Consider the following 25628-nt stretch of genomic DNA (forward strand, 5'->3'; position numbering starts at 1 on the left):
AAAAAGATAGAAGACAAGAACAGTTCTTGCTAGAGAAATATTGATTGAATCCAAATGACCACACGGACTTGCTCAGTGGGGAGATGACTAAAAGCTGGAGTGATAAAGTGATGTCACCTGATAAAATGTATGAAGTGATAAAACGTATTCCCCGAAGTACACAAACATGCCATTTCCAAAAAATGTAAATTACACACACTTCAACAGTATGTGTCTTATAGTCACCCCCCTGTTCCCACCCTATCACTAACTTTCCTTTGGTTGCCTTACTGAAATGCAAAAAACAAAACAAAACAAAACAAAAAAACTGTTTTCCTAAAACAGTAACCTCAAAGAGCTCTGGATTTTTCTAGAAAGTTAATATTGCTAATAGTCACGTATTTGTCCAAGACGTACCTTTACACTTTAATATTTAAAATTATTAATAATGAAAATGTTTTTTGCTAGGGAAAGTGGCATTGTAAAAATAGAAAAATACATTGTTTCTTTCCCATTACTCCCCTGTTCCTCCTGGTCCCCTTTCCCTATCATCTTGCTGGAGACTCCTTTGTCAGCTGTGGTGCAGAGAAAAATCCCAAACAACAGCCAGAGTGAGAGAAAGATGTCACAAAATGACATGCATTCTAGTAGTCTGATCAAGACAGGCACAGGCAGATCATGCATGTGCTGGCAGGTCTGAAGAGGGGGATGGAATTCTGTGGGGGTAACGGTGACCATGCAGCAGTTCCCAGCTTTCTAAGGCTGTCAAGAAATCCCCCAGCAGCCAGCAAGAATTATGGTTATACAGAGTTACTTCCTAAGGGCAAGAAACGCACAACAGATGAAAGCAGTTCCTTACCATTCCTTCCCCGTATGGTGCATCCTGCATGAGAGCTTCCTATCTGTGCTCACTCAGCTCAGCTGGAGGGGGACTTTCCAACAGAGCTTCCATGCCCTTGTGCCAGATCAGCACACAAATGAAACAGCAGCGCTAAATAGTGTGTTGTGTGTGTGTGTGTGTGTGTGAAGTTTGAGCATCCACGTAGGTAGAGGCCAGAGGAGAGTGTCAGGGGATTCTTCCATCATATTCTGCCATATTCCGCTGAGACAGCATCTCTCAGGGAAGCTGGAGCTTGCTGCTTTTCAGGTAGACTAGCGCTGCATAGCAATGAAACTCAGTCCTGGAGGGAGTCTCACTAAGACTCAGGGAGTAAATAATTCACAAGTTTCAGAATGTCCCTAGAACTCAGGTTCATAAGGCCCCTCCAGTTCCAAGATTGTACAATAGGAAAGAGCCCCTCCAGCCTGTTGAGCTGCTCGCGTGCTGGGCAGGGAGCTCCAGGGATACATGACATGAGCTGTCATTCATGATGTGTCTTTCTGAGCTATTGTTCAGCCCAGGGTGGGCTTCTCAGTGATGTAGCGTTTGAGTTGTCTGTGCTCCTGTAAGTGATCCCTCAATTAAACCCCCATAAGTAATCCCAGGTACCTGGCTCACCAAGTTGCATTTTGGTAGAATTATTACTTTGGTCTGGTGTCATTTCCCTGCGTGGACTTTCGTGATATGTCTCCCCACAACATGTTCCTCTCACAACAGGGTTGTTGTCTAGCAAAGCTCTAGCTTCCTCTACTCCCAGTTCTGGAGTTACATAGGTGTGGGAGGCTACATCTGAATCTTTATGTGGTTGTTGTATATCAGAATTCAGGTCTTCGTGCTTACACGGGAAAACCTCATACTCACTGACCCCCACCCCCCACCGCCTGCCAGGCCACACTGAAGAATTTAAAGAATGATTGACAAGTACCTGGTGATTCTTCTATATTTTATAAAACATTCTTACATCTCTCTTTTTGGTCATGGCAAGGTCTATTGGCACAAACAGCACAGCCACAAAGTGTTCTCTGACTTTAATAACTCATCTTATATATATTTATATATTTATATTTCCTCTTATCTCCATTTCCTCAGCAAAAAGGGAAATAAAAATATCGATCTATAAAATAAGCGGATGATAACACGATGCCAAAAATAGCTTATGTTAAGTGCAAGGGGTGAAGCTTGAATGCAAGCTAAATTGCAGCAACATATTGATTCAACATTTAAATACGGGACCTGCAATAAAATAATCATTGAGATATGCTTCTTACTATTAATTGACATTTTAGAAACTACTTTCTATACACATATCCAGTTGTAACACTTGACAGTAGCATTATGGAGCGTGATAGAACTTTGGTACACACTGTAGATATGGATAGTGATGTCTGTAAATGAGATTTCCTCACCAGATGAAGCTCTACACAGACCAGCCACCTGAACCCACACTGTTCCCCTATACTGTTTGCCCCCAAGTTCCCAGAGTCCTCCCTGGAGTTCTCCAGGACAGCCGAGAAAGGCTCACTGGATCCATATCGTGTTTCCTCTCTCGCTTCTCCTGGGTTCCACCGTCAGGTCTCCAAACGTGGAGAAGAACTGCTCCATTTCCTTTTGGAGCATGTCATTCCGTTTCTCTGCATCCTCTTTGGCTCGCTCGGCGTTTCTCATCTTGATCTCTATCATGGTGAACTTCTTCCTTTCTTGATCCAGTTCATCGTGGAGACTCAGCATTTCTGTTTCCAAAGTCAGATTCCGCTGTTCTAAGCTGTAGAGCGTGGGAAGGGGAAACAAGAGACAAGTGAATTCTCTATCTCCGAAAGGTGAGCGCAAACGATATCTGTTTTCTAAACTGTCTACAGCATTTACAAAATCAAAATGAGCCCTGTCAAAGCATCAAAGCCATGTCTAATAAGGTTTTCTCGGTGTTATTGATTTACTATTTGCTACTGTGATTTATTGTCATCATCATGAGTCTCTAGGACATCTCTGGGAAGTGCTTCCTTGTCACTTCATGGTGAATTAGTAGAGTCAGCACAGACAAGCTGGAGACTCAAGCACACAGCACAGAAGGGACAGAGGCGGGGCAGCCTCCTGCTCACTGCTGCAAGTTGCCTCTACTGAACGGATGGGGAAGTGTGATGGAGGTGGGAAGGAAGGAAGATAATCACACAACTTTCTAGGGAAAATGTTTCAGCAATGATCATCATCAGGTTACATCTCCTGATGAGAATAAAGTTTTCAAGAGGGTGTGGTCCTGCTATATGAAAGGACCAATAGTAACCCACATCATAGCCAGGCATGGTGGGGCATGCCTTTCAAACCAATTTAAAGTAGTTTCTTTATAAGAGACTATTTCTCTTGTGTTTGTGTATTTATGATTTTAGAAGAGGAGTATTGGAACTTGGTTCTTGATGGCTTTCTCTGCTAACAGCTGACTTGCACAATTCTCCTTTTCTGAGCTAAAGGATCATGGGGTTTCATTCAAGTTTGTCAGACCAGTAGAACCTAAAAAGCAGATTACCTTAATAGTAACATAAAAAATTAATTTGGTCAGATAAGCAGAGAGTTAAATTGAACATGAAGCTAGCATCCCTTTATGAATAACTTCAATCCAAAAACAAAAACAAAAACACAAAAACAAACCCTTCTTAGTGTGCAATAGCTAAGAAGACTATTTGCAACACACAATCGAATTTTCACTTAAGAGGTTGGAAGCGTGCTGGCTGTCACTCAGGATTACCATACAATGCAACTTCTCTCTATAGTCTCTAAAACTATTTTTCAACTAAATGTGTTAGAAAAAGCTGAAGCTTAAATAACAAGCGAAATAACCCATGCAGAAAATGTATGTCAGAGGCCTTTGTGCAAAACATCCAGAAACCAAAGGACTAAGCAGAAAATAATAAGGAATTTCCTTAACACAAACACATAAAAGTGTTGGATAATTTTAGAAACATTTTATGAGTGCTTTGCCAAGGTTAAAGTTAAAATAATAGTATTTTTTTTTTAGTTCCAGGACAGGCTCCAAAGCTACAGAGAAACCCTGTCTCGAAGAACCAAAATAATTAATAATAATAATAATAGTAATAATAATAATAATAGTATTTTCGTATGTCAGGGCCCAGGAATAAACGCAACATAGGATAGTAAGTAACACAATAGTGTTCCCCTACACTGAAGCCTGAGAGGAGAGACCATTCTCTTCTTCAGCTGGTGAGAGATGGGGACTCTGGTATAAGAGAAACCATAAAGTGCTAGTAGATTCAACTGAGATCTTGAGTCATGAGTTCTCTTTGCAAGTTAGGGAATAAAACAAAATCTATCCAAGAATTTCTACGGGTGGCAGACTTGGATCATTAAAAAAGAGAATTACATTACTAGAAATTAGACTTGAGAAACACAGCATCACATGGGCTAATAATTAGGAAAAATTATACAATAAGCAAAAGTTAAGATAGATGGGGGGGGGAGTAGATTAAAAATGACCAATATACCTTAGTAAAACTATGAAGAGAGAAACAGATGAGGAGATACAGCAGACACAGAGGGAATTGGTGAAATAGGCCATTGGTGAAAAAGAGACGCAGCATTAGATCAATAATCAAGCATGTATTTTGTAAATAAAGCAATGGAAGCAGCACATGGTAAGTCTACAAGGAAGGAAGCCTTCCCACGGTAGTGTCAGAAAGGAGGACTTGGGGGAAACCCTTAATATAAAAATGACATTTATTCCATGATCTTGGATTGATTAGCATGCACATAAATGATTCTGAACATCCTGTAGAGCATCACACTATCCAATACACAACACAGACTCAAAAGGATAAATGGACAAGCCCCAAACAATGGTATGAGACTTTAAGATATCTTCTTCAACATTTCTACCTGTGAAGGAGAAAAATCAGAGAGCTACAGATTTAAGTAGTCTGATTCACAGCTTCGTGATATTGTTATACAGTTATATATTACAGTTATACAGTTATAAATTACAATTAAATACAGTATTCTAAACTAAGAATAGATTAATCAAGCTAAAGAACTGATATAATATAAATGGATTTCTTTGAGTACAATTCAGGATTTTCTATGAAAATATAGGTGGAAACCGAGGAGGGGATGGGCAGAAAAGAATAGTAAACTCATACTTGTATTTGAGGCTAAAAACAATACATCTCATTGGTAGACAAAGGGAAATACTCCACCACTCATTCTGCCATCTCTCTCTCTCTAACCATCCATAGTATTGATGAGGTGGAGTTAGGAGAATGTGAAGAAAGTGTGTAGAATTCACAACAATGGCAGGGAAGTAACGAGAGTACCAATCCTTGCACAACCCATGTGCTGGGTGTGCGACAACCTCCCCTGACCTCTCCCTTGGCTTGGCAGGGGGAGAGAAAGCTTAGAGGCATGGGTCACTGAAATGACACATTCTTTAAAAGTTCTGCTGTTTGTCAAGCTATGTGAAAAGCACTACAGATGTCGTGGCATATATCTATCCCGGTCCTAGGAATGGAGATACCTCAGAAGACGGCAATCTTTTTAAATACCACCTGGTATTATAGTGCCATGGAGAAACATACAAAGGCTCATTTTCTTTCAATGAAGCTCACAGAAAGACTTTGGCAAGGGAAGTAATTTTCCAGGCTCCTAAGCAGTATTTTAATTTATATTTAATTATCCATAGCTTATGAAAGTATGCTATTTTTTGTTTTGCAATTAATCATTAGATGCGAAATTACAATATGTTAAAGACAACTGTGTATATCATCCATTTATCTATCATCTCTGTACTGAAGATATATACATATATCACATCATGTAATTTCATAACTAAATGTGGGGTTTGGAGTTATCAAGGCAGTTGATAGAGTCAAATTATTAACGACCCCAGCAAGCTATGCATGAAGAGGCTCTCTGATAAACATGGCTCGAACCTGGGCCAGCCATTCCTTGTGCCCTGAACCTCAGCACTGCTTCTCCTTACCCCATAATTCAGCACTTGCTGCTATACAGTGAGCTAAAGGAGCACAAGCTTAAACTATTTATAATTCCGTGACCGTGGCAGGGTTGGGTGAGCTTCAGGTCTCTAGCGTAAGGCTTTGTCTGTGAGTTCTGCAATCCAGTCTAGATGGAGCCCTGACTCTCAGGAGTACAGTGGACACAGAACACAGCTACTGGCCCTTAATTCACCCAGGCTGCTTCCCCGAGCAATCTGCTAAGCAAACCGTGTGCCCGGGTCATAAGCAGGGAGCATAAGTTGCTGTGAAATAGATTTTAACATAACCATGCTCTCATAATCATGTAGCTTGCACCTCGCTTGGACCACATTTCCCCAAGCTAGTCGACAGAACGTGTCTGCTCTGGTTCTCCACACATTCCAGTGTCAGAGAAGGGACTGGAAAATGAGCCCTGCACATCCTGGGTCACCTTGGACCAGTTGTCTCTTAGAGCTCATCAGATTTTTCCCAGTCTGAGATGGCTGGGAGCTAAAAATACTGTCTCAGAAGTAAATGGTTGAGAAACGGAAATAAAACTTTTCTTTGCTTTTGAAATTTTATCCTAACATTTTACCCAGCTTCCGGTTTTACTCTGTTTCTTTGCTTATCTTACCAATGAAAATAGCCGGCTGTTGTCTGTCCCTCAGGGCCCTTTACCACAGACAGGGATATTCATTAATCATTCAAGAGGACCTAATTTTATCCCAGAAACAAGGCCCAGTGACTTCTTCTGTGCTTTTGATCTGAGGTAGATGCTACCTAACTTCCCCAACGTTCTTTCGAACACACGGCCTGAATCAGATCTCCTGGGTGGAGCATGCTTGCTTCCGGACGACTCAACGCCGCCTTGGGAAGCTGTCGCAACTCTCTGGTCACACTAATGATTTCTGAGTTTTCTCACCTTTTTATCCTGGACTCATATTCGATCTTCTGCTTGGTCATCTCCTGTTTCAGGCTGGACACCAAACTGTGAAGTGCACTGTGGTTGCTGGTGTTGTTGCCGACAAAGGTCTCACTGTTGTCACTGCTGCTGGTGGCACGGCTACTTCGACCACCCACACTCCTGCGGTCACTTTTGTTCTCGTAGTCCCCAGGATGGGCAAGGTCATCCTGCGGGGGTCCGTCTAAAACAGGGTCCTCAAAGTTCCCACCGTAAAAGTCTTGCTCCGGGCAGGTGGTGGTGGAGGAGCGGCAGGAGGTGGAGTTCTCGGGGAGGGAGATCTCACAGGAGGAGGTGGACCACGTGGCACTGCCCACGCTCTGCTTGTCGTCGAGGTTCATCAAGGAGAACTGCTGGTGAACGTTGTCGTAGGTGGAGAGCCTGTTGTGCTGGCCTGACTCCGCAGCCTGCTCCTTCTGCTTGTTGTCACGCAGGGTCACGTAGCCGTTGGGCAACCAACTCATGCTGCGACCATTCAAGGGGTTCCCTACGGTGTCCGTGTTCAAAACACCCAGGCGGACCGTTCCATTCTGTACACTGTGAGTGCCCATTTTGGTACCAGAGCTCTTCAGGGAAGAGGTCCTTCTGGCTTGTAAACTCCCATTAGGGGTGGTTTGGATTTTCTCGACACCTTCTGCATTACTGCTGCTGAACGACCCGTTGGTGACTATCCCGCTACCCTTATTGAAGGCTGGGTTCTTTTTGACCGTGAGAGGGGGGCTCCTGGAGCTATCCAGCTTGTGAATACTGTTCCTTGGGCTGTTGGTTTTGCTGCCTGACAGAGCTGTGGGAGATCCATTGTCCATGCTGCTTCTCTTTGGGGACTCAGACTTGTCCCAAGAGCACCGTCTGCCCGGGCTCTCCTTGCTGTTGTTATTTTCCTTGTTCTGCAACTGACCCATAGTGGCTTTCTTATGACCGTCATTGTTGTTGCTGCTCAGTCCATCTTGAGGCTCTGTGTCCTTGGGGAAGAGACGGTCATGTTTACTAATCATCACTGACATTAACTGCTGGACCACCACAGTGCCTGTAATTACAGAGAAAATAAAATAGAGTGAGTGAGGTGGTTTTGATGGGTTTCCATTTTGAATTGGACTCTTGAGGAGAGATATTTAGAAAAAATTTACTATGACTATTACCAATAAGAACTTATACTCATGATTATATATTAGCGATACAAACTAGTTTCTTGAGCATCTAGTCTGTGCCATGAACTGTAAAAACATGTATATATGTATGTATGTGTATATACACATATAATCACTATTACATTATTTTAAAGATTAATTATCTTGATTAGGTCACCAAACTAACAGAGGTCAGACTTCTGGCCTTGAAGTCAGAGTAATATGATTTAGAGCCAAGACTTTATTTTATATACAACACTTCTTGCAAGTTTAATATTTCCAGCATTAAATGCTTAAGAAGAGGTCATGTTAATCTAACCATCACTGTTGCTTTAGTATTGTATTTGGGTAGAGCCTTAGATGGACTATGGTGTGTACATGGTCCATCTTTTTACTACAATAAGCCAATGAAGTTCCATGTGACTTTTGTCATTAAAAAGATTTAGGGCTAAGGGACATTGGCTAGAATGGTAGAGTAAGGACCTCTAAAAGTCATCTTTTCCATAAAAGCACTAGTAGCATTTTCAGAATCAACCTCTTCAGAATTATGGGAATTAACTTAAAGATGTAAGCATTATGGAGAAATCTTGATAAAGGACTGTCTCCACGCCGTTTTGAGTTGCTTGGAATATTATGATATTGGTACCCATCATTGGAACTTAAAATTAAAAACACACACGCCCCGTGACAACCAACGGTCCGGCAGCCAGGGCAAAAGAACTGTATCAGGTGGAAGCGCTCTGTTCTGGAGAGCTGCCATCATCTGAAGTCTAGTTTTCCTCCTGAAGACTCCATTCAGTGATGACTTATGGGATCCAATTAGAAGCTTGCTTTAGGCACCAAAAATAGTGCCTTTTTTCCAATTAATTACATAAAGCATCTCAAAACCATCCTTTCCATCTGAATCAGTGAGTAAGAGGTAAGACAGAAAACACTGTACCAATCCAGATGGTAAAGGACAACCCTGGGAATGAAACCGTGTTGCCGAGACTTTAGACAGCAACAGTCTCCCTTACTTTCAGGCTCTGGAAAGAAGGAAGGAGCCTGCAAGCTCTCACCTCTGGCTGACCTTGAAGCACAAACAGAAACTGTAGGCTGACTGAACTTGTGGCCTGCCTGCCCAGCTGAGTGTTGACATGAAGAATTTTATTGGCTCCAGGCACTTAAGCAAATCTCTACTCACTCACTGACAACTGAGTACACCATATACAGATGTAAAAGTTCCATGTAATGAAAAGGATGGACTTACACAATTGTTATTAAGACAATGAACAATAACACAGAAGCAATGTGGAAGGAGAATCACATGCAAGGTCTCAACATGCTAATAAACATGCTCAGTTCTCAACAACAACAAAAAGAAACAGTCAGAGAACAAAGTATCACTGATTCAAGGGGGGGAGGGAGCTGACTCAGAGGAAGTCCCAACACTGTAGTTACTAGAAATGCTTTAAGGCAGCTAACCGGGCTAACTGGGAGCAGCAGGCAAATGCAGGACATAGCTGCCCTTTCCCTTAAAGCACCACGCCACCCAAACACTTAAATTCAGTCTAACTAGGAAAAATGCCACTCTCATCCATGCTCTGCATACTCTTTCTATGATGATTCAAAATTTATTATTTCCAGTGTGGCAGGGTAGCTGTTAGACCAATATTTACGGTTCATAAACATTATATACATTTCTTATTAAAAGTCATATTTCAATGTAATAGTCACTGGGTTGGAGGTGAGATGCTGTGTGTGTTTATGTAGGTTTCATAGGACAGCAAGAAAGTCTAGAAACAGTACTGTCATCTGGAAGCTTCACCGGTTCAGGACCTGCCTGGACACACCTGCGTCTGAATTTGCATCTTCACACTGCTCCTAGATGATTCCTCTGTGTCTGAGAGATGCTGCAATAGGTGGGAACACTCCAAGTGTCTCCACACACACACACACAAAGCCCAGGAGACAGAATACAGCACTTTTTTTTTTCAGATGAGGCAATCGAGGTCAGGAAAGGTTAACATCTTTGCTTAAGGTCACAGATGAACAATGACAAGGTGAAGTTTAATACCCAGTCTTTTGGTTCCAAATTCCGCATCTGTTGTCACACACTTCCATGCTCAGATTTAAAAATGGGGTGACAATCACTAAATCTAGGCCGATTTTAACAGGGAAGCTAAGGGCAAGTTTTACTGAATCACCAGCCGTTATAACAGCGTTGCAGGTGGAAAAGCAAGGCAATGGAAACGCTTTGTGGGTCCATTCAGCTTCTCTTTCCCAGTAAGCTCTGCTTCTTTAGTCACATTTTCAACACAGTGAGCCTAATGAAAAAATTTTAAAGAAATTCACACAGTCTGGGCTGGGGAGACATTTCAGCACTGAGGTCAGTTCCCAGCGCCCACGTGTGGTGGCTCATAACCGCCCGTAACTGCAGCTCTACGGAAGTGACAGCCTCTTCTAGCCTCTGCAGGAGCCTGCATGAGCTGTGTGTGCATACATGAAGACAAAATGACATGCGTACATATGAATAAAAATAGAGCAGGGATGTTCAAAGTGGTCCTCAGCCCTCTCATCACTGAAAGCAAGAACGTGACACTTCTTGTTTGTGTGACAGACAGAGCTGTGAAGATTGACAGCTTCCATCACAAATGGCTTTGACTAATACTGGGGGAAAATGAAGCCTTTCTTCCATCCCCGGAATAATAGCATTTGAAGCTTCGCTGCTTTTTATGATAGTTATGGATTCTGGGCGACATTTAATTAACCGGACAACAAATTTCCTGTGTTTTCAAGATGAGCTTGCGAGCATCCGAGATAAAGTGTGCCATCACAAGGCAGAGTGAGTGTCAAGGCCCCACAGATTGAGAATATTCTTTCTTGTGTGTCGGGACGTTTTCTGCTCCCTAGTCTCGGGGATGAGCCATGGTAATAGTCTCCCGCAAAGGGACTTTCAATTCCGTAACTGGTGATAATGATGTGCACCTGCTACCGCATGAGCTAGCGCTGCTTCCTTTCTTCCATTCCTGGCTGTCGTTTACTTCCTTAGAATGCTGGTGCAGAGAATCCAGTCCCAGTAATGAGGTCTAAGCAGTTGTTATCACCAGCCTCTAATGCAGAGTCCAGGCTAACTCTGGAATCACACTGAGCTGTCCAATCCAGCAATTCCCTCATGGCTCATATCATTCTGTGCAGGTTAAATTAAAAAGCCATATCCAGGCAGTTTGCTTTATAAGCATTGGCTAAGAATCTAATTTTCCTGTAAAGATACATAGGCAGTATTTTATACACTATAACTTCAAATTATATGTTTGTAGCAAATATGTATATAGCTGTCATTTTCTACGTCTGAGGATATGCAATGAGTTATGGCAAGTGTACATAGCCCTGGAAAAATTACCTAATTATAATATGGTTAATTTCCCCTGTGCCCTTTTGCTGTCAGCCTTTTACCCACATCTCCTGTTCGTGGTCATCACTACTGTGATTTCAATGGCTACAGTTTTACTTTTGATAGAAGTTAATATACAAATGCAATTACACAGCTGTTCAGTTTCATTTCTGTTGCTGGGTTAAAACACCCCAACAAATCACAACTTAGGGGAAAGGTGGACTTTTCTAAGTTCACAATTCTAGGATACAGTCCATCATAGCAGGAAATCAAGCAGGAGCCACAAAAGGTCACATCCTGTCCGCAGTCAAGAGCAGAGAGATGAGGCATGCATGAGCAGTGTTCCGCCAGCTTTCTCTGGGCCCCACGCAAGGGAATGGTGTCCGCATTCAGGCTGGATCTTCCCCACCCATCGTGGTAACCCAGAGAGTTTCCCATGGATGTTTGCCCACAGGACTGTGATCACACGGTCTTTCACTGAGACTCCTTTCTCAGTGACTCTAGGATGCCAAGTAGAGCAGCTACCACAGCAGCCTTCAGTGTCCAGGAATCTGAACTTTAATTTGTTGTTCATAGTATTTCAGTATGTAGCTATGACTTTATACATGATTACCTTTTCTCTTATTCTAATTTTTATTAAATATGTTCCTTGACCTTTTCAGATATGTATATAATCCAATCTGGTTGTTCCTGTCAGTGCTTTTTCTAATCCCCCTCCCACCATGGTCAATTTTTCCTCTGCCTACAAGACTTTCACACTCATATTTTTTTATTTTATTATATGATATTATGTCCATTAGACAGAAAGCATCCTTGTGTCTATTAAATTCTTTAGATGGTAATTAAGTTTTTTGGATTATCTTTTACCCAAACTATGATGCTAACTTACATTTCCCTCAATATCAGAAAAGTGCAGCTAAGTGAGAAAAGGTGATGGGCACAAACTTGGTGGCTTTGTCTGCCATACTCAAAATGCAGAATAAAAATCTTAGGACTTGCAAGAAAGGAAGAGCAGCATACTTTCTTTGAGACTAAATTAACTCTGAGTGAAACTAAAGCTAGTTTTCCTCTCTTCTAAGTTGCATATTAAACTCAGAGATGTTCAATCGAGTCATTTTTAGAAAACAATGATAGCAGTACTCACAGGTAAAAAAAGAAAAATCTTCCATTCTTTAAAGTTGCTAGAACTAACTAGAGGTAGACTATTAATGGAAATAGTGTGAAAAGTTTTGTAATTGGAAAAGTAATAATTCCTTTAGGTTTCAACCAACAAGTAAACAGCATTGTCATATAAAAAGTCAAATTTGTTTACCATTTGAAATCATTGAATCTCTTCAAACAAATAAACACTTATTAACTAAAAGTAATCTGACCGTTGCACTGGATGCAAAGTGAGCACTTGCCCCAGCTCTGTCTTCGAATTTTCAGGTGATCAGCTAATCTGTGCATGTTCATTTGTAACGGGATGCTATTGTGGAATTATTTTACAATTTTAGTTCGAGTAACATGAAGAAAACTCCCTTCTCAAAAGAAAATACTTTACATTTAAGGACAAAGCATTGAGAAACTGTGGTCTCACTTATTCTCTTAGTTCGTTGAAAGAAGACTAGGTTCGCGCCAACTAAGGCCAACCACTTGGTTCTTTCCTGGTGAGGGCACAAGGCCATCACTCACTTACCCTCCATTATGGTCAGAGGATCTTCCACCTTTGGGCGCAGGATGTTCGGGCCAAAGACGGTTGCCAAGTTCTGGGCGCTCATCTTGTTAATTCCCGAATAGGATTGCACTTCGTCCAGGAACCTGGTGGTGGCAGGAGTGCCATTGAAACAGTGAGATTCAGTGTCTTCGTGGAATCAAGTGGATCACTGGGAAATGTATGAACTGAAATATATTCAGGGATGGCTATGGAAAATACATGGGGATTCAAACACCTCTCACTGCAGTGCACAGACATTACAAATGCTGAGACATCAAGGTTTGGCACTGTATCGAAGAACTTCTCTGGCTTGGTGCAGTTTCATCTGCACTGTTAATTAAGTGTGTTTGGATGTTATTATGGATTTTGAGCATCAATTACACACATTCCCTTCTGTTGTGGTTTACGTGACAGTGTTTGGAAATAGGGGGAACCATCAAAGATGGGGTCTAGAGGGAGGTTCCAGTCATCAAGAGGGTATCCTTGGGGGAGATATGGAGAATCAGCTCATCATGGACAACAGTGGAGAGAAAGAGAGAAAGAGGGAGAGAGAGAGAGAGAGAGAGAGAGAGAGAGAGAGAGAGAGAGAGAGAGAGAGAGGCAAGAAGAAGAAAGGTAGTAAAGCTTCAATCCTGAAATGCAATAAACAAGGCAGCACATGGCACCAATGAAGGATACGTGAAGCTTCAAAACAGCCCTGGTCACTAAACAGATGGCTTTTTGTCCCATGTTCCTTCCTAGTTCTCCTGCTTCACCACAAGATCTAAGTGATGAGACAGATCACCAATGAACTGAACCTCTGATACTCTGAAACCGCAATGAATCATCCCCAATCATTGATTCTTGAAAGTTGATTTGCTTAGGTGTTTTGTTTCAGTAATAAAAACACACAACTAGCCTGTGTCTAATGTCTTGGATGTTACCAACGATGCACACATTCAGTGAGAGACCAGCACAGGAGATCATCTAGTAAAATCCCGGTTCCACAGAAGAGGAACCACTATCGTCATGGGGAATTTGTGAGCTCCAGTTAAGATCTATTAAAATGTAAGTGCAAATATTTTTTGGAACTAAAATGTCAATTCTATTGATGAAAAACTACAAATACATATATCTCAATTTACTGTGCGTTAAAGGTTAAGGAGCACCAAATAGTCCATCCTCGGGCAGTTTTAGTAGAAAAACCATTCTGTTTCTGTTTCCAGCACCCACATTGGACGGCTCACAGCTATTCCAGACCCAGGCAATCCACCTTCTGGCTTCTGCTATCACTAGGTATACACTTGGTATATACATAGATGATGGTCACACATACACATATAAAAATTTAAAAAATAAAGTTTAAAAAAATCTGCCTAAGTATTTCAAGAGAAGTATTTTCATTGTGTAGAGACTTGCAGTAGACTCAAACAAGCCTATTTTCTCATTTTACTTCAGGAGGAGGCAAACTTCTCTTGCCTAACGCAATAACCTGAATGAATGAAAAAACTGGTGAATGATAGCATTCTGAGTTTGTAAATACGTGTTGGTTAAAACATTTTCTTGCTTTTGGAAGGTGTGACATTCAAATTCCTACTTGTTTCTAAAGTCAGCAATCACTAGAAAGATCTGATAGAGGTCTGGGAACACCTACTGTCTGTGAAGGCCACAGTGCCGAGTACCGAATCTCATGGTAACTGTGTGAAGTATCTGGTTTTATTTCCTCCTTTTACTCAGGAAAAGTAGGGAAATTGCATAAAGAGGTAGAAGAATATAGTCCATGACAGACTGCATTCCCAAGCCGGCTTCTTCATCCTACGGCCCACATGTTGCTCTTTGGAGCGCGAGACACAAATGACTTTGGTGAAAGCTCGGATCAATACAGCTTCAATGTGTGGCGGTAAGAGCTATTTTAAAACCATCAAATTATAAAATCAAACAAATTTTAGTGCTCAGGAACTCTTCGCAATATCTCTGTCAAATTTATTAACTTGCTGTGAGACTAACATGGATTCTCATGTTGCTTTATTCATTGCAACAAGTAAATTACTGCCAAATTAAATATGATGCTGTCTGGCTTAGCTTGGTGTTTAGGAAAGCTCTTACCTGCAGATATACTTCAGGAGGTTGTAGTTAACCACTGGCAAACTCTTCACTTGCTTCATTAATTCCTTAATGCCCTGAGCGCAAACGAGAAGAGAGCGAATACACGTCATCTTTCCGTGTGTTAGTCTTGAGATTCAAGCAGATAGGAAATAGCCAGACAGGCTTTGTGGCTGCTGTTATTAATTTTTTAAAATATAGTCAGTAAATGATCCCACCATGAAAACGTTCCACTGTCACAATGAACAGCTTAGAAATATTTCCAAAGACGCACAGATATTTTAAGTACCCCTATAAATAAAGTCACCTATCATGTGATGAGGTGTCAGTCAAAGACAGTGTTACAATAGACTATCATTCAGAGATGCCGTGTTGTCTCTGTGCAATAAACCAACCACCTAGAGCCACCTCCTTCATGGCAGGTGTGCAACAGGTGGTCACCGTTGCAGAGAAAGTTTGAAAGTGAGGCTATTTTAAACATAAAACACTCTTTGCAGTTGGCTTGTAAACAGAAGACAGCTGTATTTGCAATAAAGTTATCTGCAAAAAATAAACAGCATTGAGGTAGTGGCTGCCATACACAGTCAGACATGCCCAGCCAGAGCCTAGCGCCTCTCTGTGTGGAACGCGTCTAGGACATGCCTACATTATATAGTTGGGGCTAGAGCATTGGGAAGACTGATTCAAGGGATTGTCACAAAGGATGAATTTCTGTGGTTTTGATGATTGTAGAGTGTCCTCTAACATACAAAGGCCAGAGAGAGGTCAGTTGATGTTGGGAGCTGATTTATTCTTTCATTACACGGTGAAGTGGTATGTATTTTAGGTTTCACAAGACAGATGGCCTCTGTTTCAGCAACTTAAGTATTCTCTTTTGGTACAAAAAAAAGCTCCAGACAATGCTATGCAACACACAAGATACGAGTGTTTCTATAAAGAGGCAGCAATTCCGGCTGTGAATGCCAAGACGGCCACTGGTAGAGAGAACACGTTTTTCAACAGTGTTGAGACCATTGAATGTTATGGGCGGAAGAGTAAAGTTACCCTCACCCCATCTCCCTCACACCATAGACAAGAACGGACTCCTGAAGGATTGCAGCTCTCAGTGTAAGAACTGAAGCAAGAGCTAAAAAAGCATGGGCTAGATCCTTATGATTGTCCATTAGACAGAGCTGCTTGGCCAGGAAACAAAAAGAAAGAGCAACAAACATGAGTAAATTAGATGTCATCGAAACTGTTAAAAAAAACAAACTTCTGATACAAAGTTTTGATAAAATACAGCGTCTGGAGGGTGAAGAGATAACACATGGAATGGGAGAACTGTTTTCAAATCATATATGAATATTAGTATCTAAACTGTATTTACAGTTCAACAACAATAGACATATATGGTTGCTTTCCATACCTGAAGACTCAACCAAGTGTAGATTAAAAATATTACTTTTGTATTGCACGTGGGCAGATGTTTCCTAAATAGCCCTCAAATCATTATGTTTAGAACCCCTGTATTGTACTAGGCTTTATACATATATAGGACTGACTTCAAATATACAGAAATTTGTGCAGAGGCTATACAAATAATATACACATTCATATAAAAGACACAGATATCACCTGCTTAGGCATCCTCAGGGAATCCTGGAGCCAAGCCCTTTAGGGATTAGATAAAAAGGCATTACTCATCCTCAGGGATCTACCACTTGTCATGTGGGAGAGTCTATGCTAAGTGTCAGCTCCTGATGGCAGACAGGTGGAGAAGCTGGGAATGGCACATTTGCTGATAAGGTTTGAAAATCTCACGGCCTCTTAAGGCAAAGTTTGAGTAGTCCCAAAATCCCACCTCTTGGGTACATAAGTAAGACACGTGTAAAACGTGTCAGTACAAACTTGGTGGGTACACGGGCATTCATGGAGATATTATTCAATAACCAAATATCGGAAGTAAAATGAGTGTTCCTTACTGAAGAATGGATAAAATAGAATATAATTTGGAATTATAAGAAATGAAATACTGATGTGTGGCACAGCATAAATGAATTCAAGAACATAAGGAAGAAGTTACAAGACAGACAAGACACTGAACAGTGAGATGAAATGTCTGGAAGAGGTAAGTCTATAGGGGAAGCAGCTACAAGGATAGGGGAAGAGAAATGGGAAAATAAGGACTGAGGACTATTTTGGGATAATAAAAACATTACATATTCTAATATTAGATTTTGGTCATGCTTGAACAGCTTGGAGAACATACTAAAAGATACTGAAACACATACTTTCAATGGTTGATTTATAGTGAACAAATAATATCACACACACACACACACACAAAAATGATTTTTAACAAAACAAATAGAGGCACCAGTTGGTACACAGGACATTTTTATGCCATTTTTGGGGGGAAGATAATACTAACAACACGGCACTAAGAAACAGGGGTCAGCCCTCTCCTGGACTAGGAGGCCCAAGGCAGCACTGCCATCGGCCACTAGGGGATCATAAGGGCAGTGATTTCACCTATCCTTCTGTATTCTGTTAATCAAAAAGGGTCAAACTGGGTGTTTGGTTACACATGGCGATCTCGATGTGATGTCACACATAGCACAAGGTAAAACAATTCAAGGATTGGAGTGGGGGTAGGGCGGGGGAGGAAACTCTCAAATTGAAGACAAAAGTGTCACCAACATCCTGAACACAACGTTTATGCAGAAGCAACCTGGACTTACTGCTTCCTCCTCCTTGCTGAGCAGTGTGGCACATGACAAAAAGTCTTCGTACTTTGCATAAGGAATGACAGGTTCAGGAAGTTCTCGGAGGTACAGTTTTAGCAGGGATGCTACAGTGTGGACGTCCGTGTTGCTGCAGAGACAGAAGTTTGGAGACACTCTTTGGCACAGATTCACATGATTCTATTTTTTTTTTTTGTCAAATGTATTTATAAGAAAAATTGGGTCAAAGTTTGCCATTGAATCAGCTGATCCAGTTTTCAGGGGGCATGGGTTTCCACAACGGCCAGTAGAGGTCACCACAGGTGGCAGGAGAGGGACACTGATGGATACCAAATCTCCAGGCTGTCTTGAAAACATTTAAAAGGTCAATCATTCCTTTTTAACATGTAGCTAACAATAAATAAAAGCACCAACTTTGGAAAATAGTAAGAATAGATCAGCTCGTAAATGATATAAGACACGATTTACAAAGCCTCCATCAAGTCTGTGGAAGTGTGAATGCATACATTATTTCTGGCTTCTCACTTCATCTTCAAAAGGTTGAACTTATTTTTGGGAAGACACAGATATGTGGTTTCTGATATCTGAAACTTAGCATGCTTATTTTGAACAGGACTGATTTTGCATAATTCCTTGTCTAGTATTATAAAATACTTATGGGTTCTTATAGCCCCTAGAAGCACAGTGTTAGGAACATTTAATATTACCTTTACGTAACTTTCACAATTTACCCTTGGTTAAATACCCAGAGTGTCAGAATAATCTGCAAGAACATTAATTTACATTTTTGTGGTTCGTGTCTCCCTTTCTTGTGAATTCATGAAGATGTTGACAGTGAAGACAAGTGTGGGATGGTATTTCTGTACACTGTGAATATGTGTTGCTCTCATTGGTTGATAAATAAAGCTGTTTTGACCTATGGCAAGGCAGGATAAAGCCAGGCAGGAAATCCAAGCAGAGATACAGGAGAAGAACAGCAGAGTCTGGGAGACATTGTGCAGCTCAAGGAACAACACGTCAGCAGACTGATAACGCCACGGCCACATGGCAATACTTAGATAAATACAATTGGGTTAAGTTGATGTTAAAAGCTAGCAAGTTAAAAGTTTGCTATCAGTCAAACATTTACAATAAATATTAAATCTTTGAGTGGTTATTCAGGAACTGGTAGGCAGGAAAGAAGCCTTCTATTACAAACGGCATACCTACGTGAGACTCTTGAATTTCTATAGGTCCTGAGAAAGCTATAAAAAGGGGGGTATAGAAGACATAAATGGAGCCCAAACCAGCTTCCTAGTGTGTCTCTCATGTGGGCAGGGTACAGAGACGCAGTGGCATGTGGACCTGAGCACAGCACGGTGGGTTCCTGCCATAGTACATAGGGACATCTCCAAGACCCACAGCATACTGCATGGCAGATTTAGCTTTTGCTCATGCAGACAAAAAGGGCTAAAAGATACGTAGTGAAAGCGGTCTAGGTGGAAAAACCCCTAAACAGGGCACAACGCATTTTACAAAGTATGTAGGCTTAAGAAAGAAAGGAAATGGGTCTAGGCAGGTACAGAAATAAGTAAATAATTTAAAAGAAGAACAAAATCTTTAAAGAGAGGGTAAAAATAATATAAAAGGAAAAAGCCACGTAAAGATGGAAAATACACAGGGAGTCTGGATTCTATATTTCATTGTGTTGATTTTGAATTTTTTTTTTTGATAGCTGATGGGCAAGAGACAGCACCTGAGAGACATGGGACTGAACTAGAGACTTATAAAGTGGACCAACCTAAATATTTTTAAAATGACTTAACTTTAAAACAGAAGTTAAAAATATACTTATAAAGCAGAACTTACAAGACACATTGCTTTGGAGAAGCAGTTCTGCTTTTGTTTCCTCAGAAGATGAGAAGCTACGAATTCCTTCCAGGCTAATGTGGTTTGCTTGAACAAGACCTCCTGAAAGGTCTCGGATGGGAATAATGGCCCAGGTGATCCAACACTCAACAGCTTCAAGGGTGCTGGCTGAGAAGGACCAGCTTCACAAAATACCCCAGTCAGGACTTGAGCTTAATTCTAAATTTTCTCAGGGTTCCTCAAATATTTCCAGTACCCAACTAACAGCAGGAAGCAGTTTGGAGGACATGACATCCACATTCCCAGGAGTTGGGGGGTATAAATGGTCTTTAGTTATTTAGTAGGTTATGAATATTTGCCATATTTATGGGATTGTAGAAATATAAGATAAAAAGACAACTAGTAATCTCAGGTGTTTTTATTGGCATGGATTTTGGTATAATGATACAAATTTAAAGTTAATTTTGATACCCTGTGTATATGTTTCTATTATTATTTAAGGATTTTTGTATATCGATGCAAATTTAAGGTTATTGCTCTTAAACTGCACATCTCTTTCTACTTTTTCTTTAGGTATTACCTACACAGCTCATCCCTATACGTCTTGTTTAATTATGCGATATGAAGTTTTAGTACTTAAAAGCTATTCAAGATAATATAGAAACACAGGCTAATAGTCAGCCATATCTATCAAACTTATAGTCATGTTACTTAGGTTTTCAAGGTAACACGGAGGTATATTTAAGATAGATAGGTAATCTTCAAACACTTGCTTAAATAACAGATTTTTCTCTACATGAGACATGTCTGCTCCTGGCAGTACAGATTATTTCAAGAGGATGATCTCATCCTGAATTTACTGCCTGCCTACTCCATACTGGGTTATGTCCAAGACATCAGGGTTTGAGGAAAAGGCATTATTCTAGCCTGCTCATCACATGAAGTCCAGAAGGCACAGCAGATACCCTAGTCAGAGTGGCTAAGATCACACACACACACACACACACACACACACGCACGCACGCACGCACGCACGCACGGTGGTAAGGAGGCTGGGGAAAGAACACGTCTTCACTCCTATGGGAGTGCGGCTGGGACAGCCACTATGGAAATCGCCTGCAGCATCTTCATGACTCCAGAGACAGACAGCCGCATGACCCAGCTAGACCACTCTTGGGTGTGTACTCAGAGGACTCTACATTCTACTGCAGAGACAGCTGCTCACCCGGGTCCACGGTGGCTCTACTCACAATAGCCAGGAAATGGAAACGGCCTGAATGTTCAGCTGATAAATGAATGAGGAAATTGTGGTATATTTCCACAACTGAATATCTTTCAGCTGTTAAGATGTATGAAATTATGAAATGCTCAAGTAAATGCATAGAGCTGGAAACTGATTTTAAATACAGTTTTTCAACTTTCTGTAAGTAGCGTCATTGAGAATGTTTGGACAGTAGGTGGCGCAAGTGCGAAGTGAGTGAGATTCAGGAGACAGCCTGAAAAGTCTAAAGGGCTGCAAGGTGGTTCCCCCAACAGGCTGTGTAGGGCCAGAGCCTGAAAGCTAGGGGGTGAACACAGCAAGAACGGTATGGGATTCCTTCTCTGCGTGAGATTACAATGAACTGTCTAGCATTACAACACATAGGCAGAACTCTAATTATACAGAAATGATTAATACAAAAATGACCAAGAATAGTTTTCCTTCATTCAGTTGGTAACGGTTGTTCAAGGTTTTTGCTTAAAGCCTAACTTTTAAACTGTGCGGCTGTTTTGTGAGCTTATTACATCTCAGACATTTTGTAGAACCAGAGGCTTCTGCGTTTTTCTCGCATCCTTGGCTTGGACATCCCCCTCTGCCTCTGAATAGAAGAATACAGTCAGTTGTGGAGAGGTTCCAGCACTGATTTACCTCATGGGGCTCTCAGTCACTCTGGCCGCTGCTACCAGGCTGCAGCAGCAGGAAGTTTGGGGCTTCTCTGGAATCTCTCCATTAAAAAAAAAAAAAAAAAAAAAAAAAAAAAAAAAAAAAAAAAGGCAACCAGCAACCCTCCCTCTCCAGCCTCAGCTCAATGGAAATCTACTGCTCCTCCCAATGAACATTTACTTTCACATGTAAAACCAATTAAAGACCAATATTGTTTGTCCATTTGCAGCATACCCAGATATCTATCTCAGCACTCCCCAAAGCGAAGTGAGATGACTTGCCGCAGGAAAATCTATGAACCACAGAGAATAAAACCCCTGAGTGGTAACAGCGACAACCTGTACACACGCAGCCTTCACTGCAGGCCAGCGGGGAGGTCCTGTGACAACCTGACTCCTGAGGGCCTGAACAGGACACTGCAGAGACAGAAGGTCTCCATGGTTAGTCACTCAGAGCTGAGCTACCTCAGAGACAGCATCAAACTCCCTGCCCATGTGTCATAGCACAGTTCCGAGTTCCTCTGCTAAAACCCACGCAGAAATGAAGATGGGCTGTCATATCCACTATGCCCATGGATGGCAAGAAAGCAGAGATGATGCAGACCCCGGTGAAGTAGTGATTAGGGTTGGAGAAACTACGTGACGGCCTTCTGGACTGACTGGCACATGTGTCTTATTCCCACGCCTCAATCTGATCTCACTGTGTGAAGTTCTTAGTGGAGCGTTTCCTGAGGTTTTCTGTGCCTGAACTAATGGCATATTCTTGTGGTTCATCGTCCGTTCATCCCAGGGTCATTGGCTCTCTGGGTAGTTCCTGAATGTGTGGTGCACACTGCCTTTTGCTGCTTGTTAGGAAAAGCAGAAGTCAGTCGCACGGGCCCCTTTATTTTCTGTGGGCTTCTATCCCCAGCTGGACAACACCAATGCTTTTTATTCACGACGCCTCCTTGTGTCCTGCTTCATAATATTCCCTGTATACTCTGCCTGATGTGGCAGGCATGTAATTTCCAGAATACTCCCTAGACTGCCTGGAAATTCTTTGCGCTGTATATATTCTGTGCACAATATGGAACTCTTAGTCATCTGAACAGAGATACAGGATCCTAAAGAAATCCCTTCTTGCTCAGCCTCTAACTCCAGTGTTTTATTCCTCTCTCTCTCTCTCTCTCTCTCTCTCTCTCTCTCTCTCTCTCTCTCTCTCACACACACACACACACACACACACATGCGCATACACACTCATATATTCAAGTGCCAGCATAATTACAAGTCAAATTCTACACAGCAAAACCTTGTAAGGTTTAAGCCTCAAAATCAAACAAGGGAATTTTTCAGTCTGGGTACTGTGTGCAGAACGCAATATAATCAACCCCTCGGTTTAACCCAACACAGTGAGCTTCCAGTGCAGCCACAAGTTGGCATAAGAGGTACTGTGAACGTATCAGCAAGAAGCACAAGAACCTATGGCTCCCTTGAAATTAAGAAACAATAATGTTGTACCCATCATTATGGGATGTCAGACAGGAACACGAGTGAGACTGAAGTCACCCAGCAGCAACATTAAGCAGCAGGTGGCTCTAAACTGCCCTGCTCTAGCAGGGCTCTGCTCCTGTCACAGTTGATCAAGATGCAGAGAAGTCCATCCTAGGACCACACCAAACTTCTATTTGTAAAAGCTTGTCTTTTTTAAAATGTATTTTTTAATTACCTGTCAAAAATGGCGCTGCCTTTGGCAGTGGAACCTGAATCTAGTTAAAGCCTTTTAATGTAGGCCTACACAGGTGCGACCACTGACTCCTCCACAGAAATGAAAGACACTTTCACCTCCAGCAAAGTCCTGGACTAGGCAGAATCACAGCTTGCTCTGATTTAATTCTCCTGGTTTAATGGCTGTGAGGCAGAGAACAACATCACGGTCTGAACTATCAAGTGCACTATCCTCTCCCCCAAAGCCATCTGTGGAGTGATTTGACCCCTAGCAGGAAGGCATGTGGAGGTGGGACTTTGGAAAGGTCCTTAGGGGAAGTGACAAAGTCATAAGGATGTGTCTCTCGTCTGCCAGGATAACTGGTCTTATAAGAAGAGACCCTCAGGAGGGATGCCACTTCCTCCCCACTGGGATGTGCTGAGGGGATGAGGAAGATCTGCATGGTGGCGTAGCAAGAAGGTTCCAGCTGCAGTCTAGGGAGATAGCTATCCCTTGAGGTCAGCTTTGCTGTATGACTGATCATGGACTTCAACTCCCTGAACTGTGAAAAATAAATTTTATTGTTTAAGTTATTATTGTTCATGCATAGCTAACAGCTGTAATGTTTTCTTCCTATGTCTAAGATCACATATGTAGGCATATGTAGCATAGTTTCTTCCTTGCAATGCTATTCACATAAAGGACTGATAATCTCATGCACAATTACTTCAGTCTACCACACACACATACTTAAACATACAACACACACACAGATACACACTCTAACACACAAACTCACACACACAAGCTCTTTCATACAAACTCATACACCCTCTTGCACACACATACAAAAAGAAATCTTTAAAGAAAAAAAGTGTTCAAATTATTGATGATTGTTATACCAAGAAAAAAAGTAAAAAAAATTATGATAATAAAAGAAGCTAGATGTAAGAGAATATCGAGCTATGTGAAACTTCCAGAAGAGAGAAACCATATAGAGACAGGAATTTAATTAGCTGTTGTTCTGGGAAGGAACCAGGGTGGGGCAGGAGAAAACAGGAAATGGGCACAGGAGATATTACTATAGTGATAGAATATCCTGATATATGATTAAGTAAATTTATTAAACTCATTTAGTTTTATCTTTAAAATAAGTTTAACTTCATGACATAGCCAACTGAATAAATTTACTTTAGAGACATGATGCCACTGTGCAAAGTTTCATGCAAAAAATTAGGATCGGAGTTATGAAACATTAAACACATGCTTTAGAGCACAAACCCCGGTGGGTGCTCTATCTCTCCTTGTAGGAACTGCCACTGTGACTTTAAAAAAGAAACGACTTCTCCTGATTTAGAACACTGAAGGGAGTCTGGGTAACCGCTAGTCTCTGCCTTGTGTAGATATGAGTATATGATGTTTTCTTATCACATAGCCAGACAACTACCATTATCCATATCGTGGTTCCACCAACGGTGGTCCCAGCTAGTTTGCCATAATGGCGGTAATAGATGCCTGCCACCAGCCAAGGATTCACTCTCATTACAGTGTTGGTTCTCTGGGTTTTCTTGAGTGTGGGGATGCAAGTGCTTTGCTACCGACTAACCCCACTCCTGTGTTGTTTTGAAATAAATGAACAGAGCAATTCTGTGAGGTTTGCTTTTGTTTTACATGGGGAAACTAGATGCTTTGCGAAGCCAGTAGGCAGTCCTGAGCATTATCATTGTAGGCAGTGGCCATAGACTTTAGTGCCTGGCTACCTGTAGGCAAAGCCTGGACTCTTCTCTCCTATGCCATGCTCTTATAAGTAGGCAAACATGTACAGACTATAGAGCTTCTTTAGTCATTTATTAATTTATAGCCCTGTTGGACACTAGCAGAAGCAAGCCCAATTCTGCTAAAGGAAAGCAAAGGTTTTGCTCCCACCATAGGCAGCTGGGTCTCTAAGTACACAGCAGCGAGAGCATAGAACAAAGAAACAGGCCTGATGTGTAGTTACAGCCCGAGCCACATTCAACCTTTGGTAAGTATCCATTCGTGTGTTTCCCACAGAGGGCAGTTCTCCTAAAAGCCTACTAATTTTTCAGACCTTCTTATGCTAAGAGGGATTCATGGAACCCGTTTGATGGGAGCAATGTTCAAACTGCAGAGTGACCTGATCGTTTCCCCAGGGTGTGGGCTCTTCCAAGTAATGCCACCTGTCATGGGAAAAGTCACTGACATCAGCTTGCCTTGAAGAGCAATAGTTTTTGTTGCTTTCTCTCCTCTTGATCATATCAAAGAGGAAGATTCACACCGCAGTCCTTCCCCATCTCCTTATTTATCAACTAAACAGATCCGCATAGGGGTTAAGACTTTGGAGCAGGCTGGTTTGTT

General features: G+C 41.6%; 1 protein-coding gene across 7 annotated transcripts in view; it reads right to left on the bottom strand.

The window, feature by feature from the left end:
• Positions 1 to 1784: 1784 nt before the first annotated feature.
• Positions 1785 to 25628, bottom strand: part of Arhgap24 (Rho GTPase activating protein 24) — a 391351-nt gene continuing 367507 nt past the window's right edge. For all 7 annotated transcript variants that reach the window (XM_075942976.1, XM_075942978.1, XM_075942975.1 and 4 more), the window contains 5 exons: positions 17792 to 17924; positions 15075 to 15148; positions 12972 to 13093; positions 6755 to 7820; positions 1785 to 2621 (listed from right to left, as the gene is read on the bottom strand). In XM_075942976.1, the coding sequence (XP_075799091.1) occupies positions 2378 to 2621; positions 6755 to 7820; positions 12972 to 13093; positions 15075 to 15148; positions 17792 to 17924 (1639 nt within the window). In that variant the 3' untranslated portion in view covers positions 1785 to 2377. The remainder of the gene's footprint in view (positions 2622 to 6754; positions 7821 to 12971; positions 13094 to 15074; positions 15149 to 17791; positions 17925 to 25628) is intronic.

This window comes from Microtus pennsylvanicus, chromosome 12 (genome assembly GCF_037038515.1).
Source record: "Microtus pennsylvanicus isolate mMicPen1 chromosome 12, mMicPen1.hap1, whole genome shotgun sequence".
NCBI lineage: Eukaryota > Metazoa > Chordata > Mammalia > Rodentia > Cricetidae > Microtus > Microtus pennsylvanicus.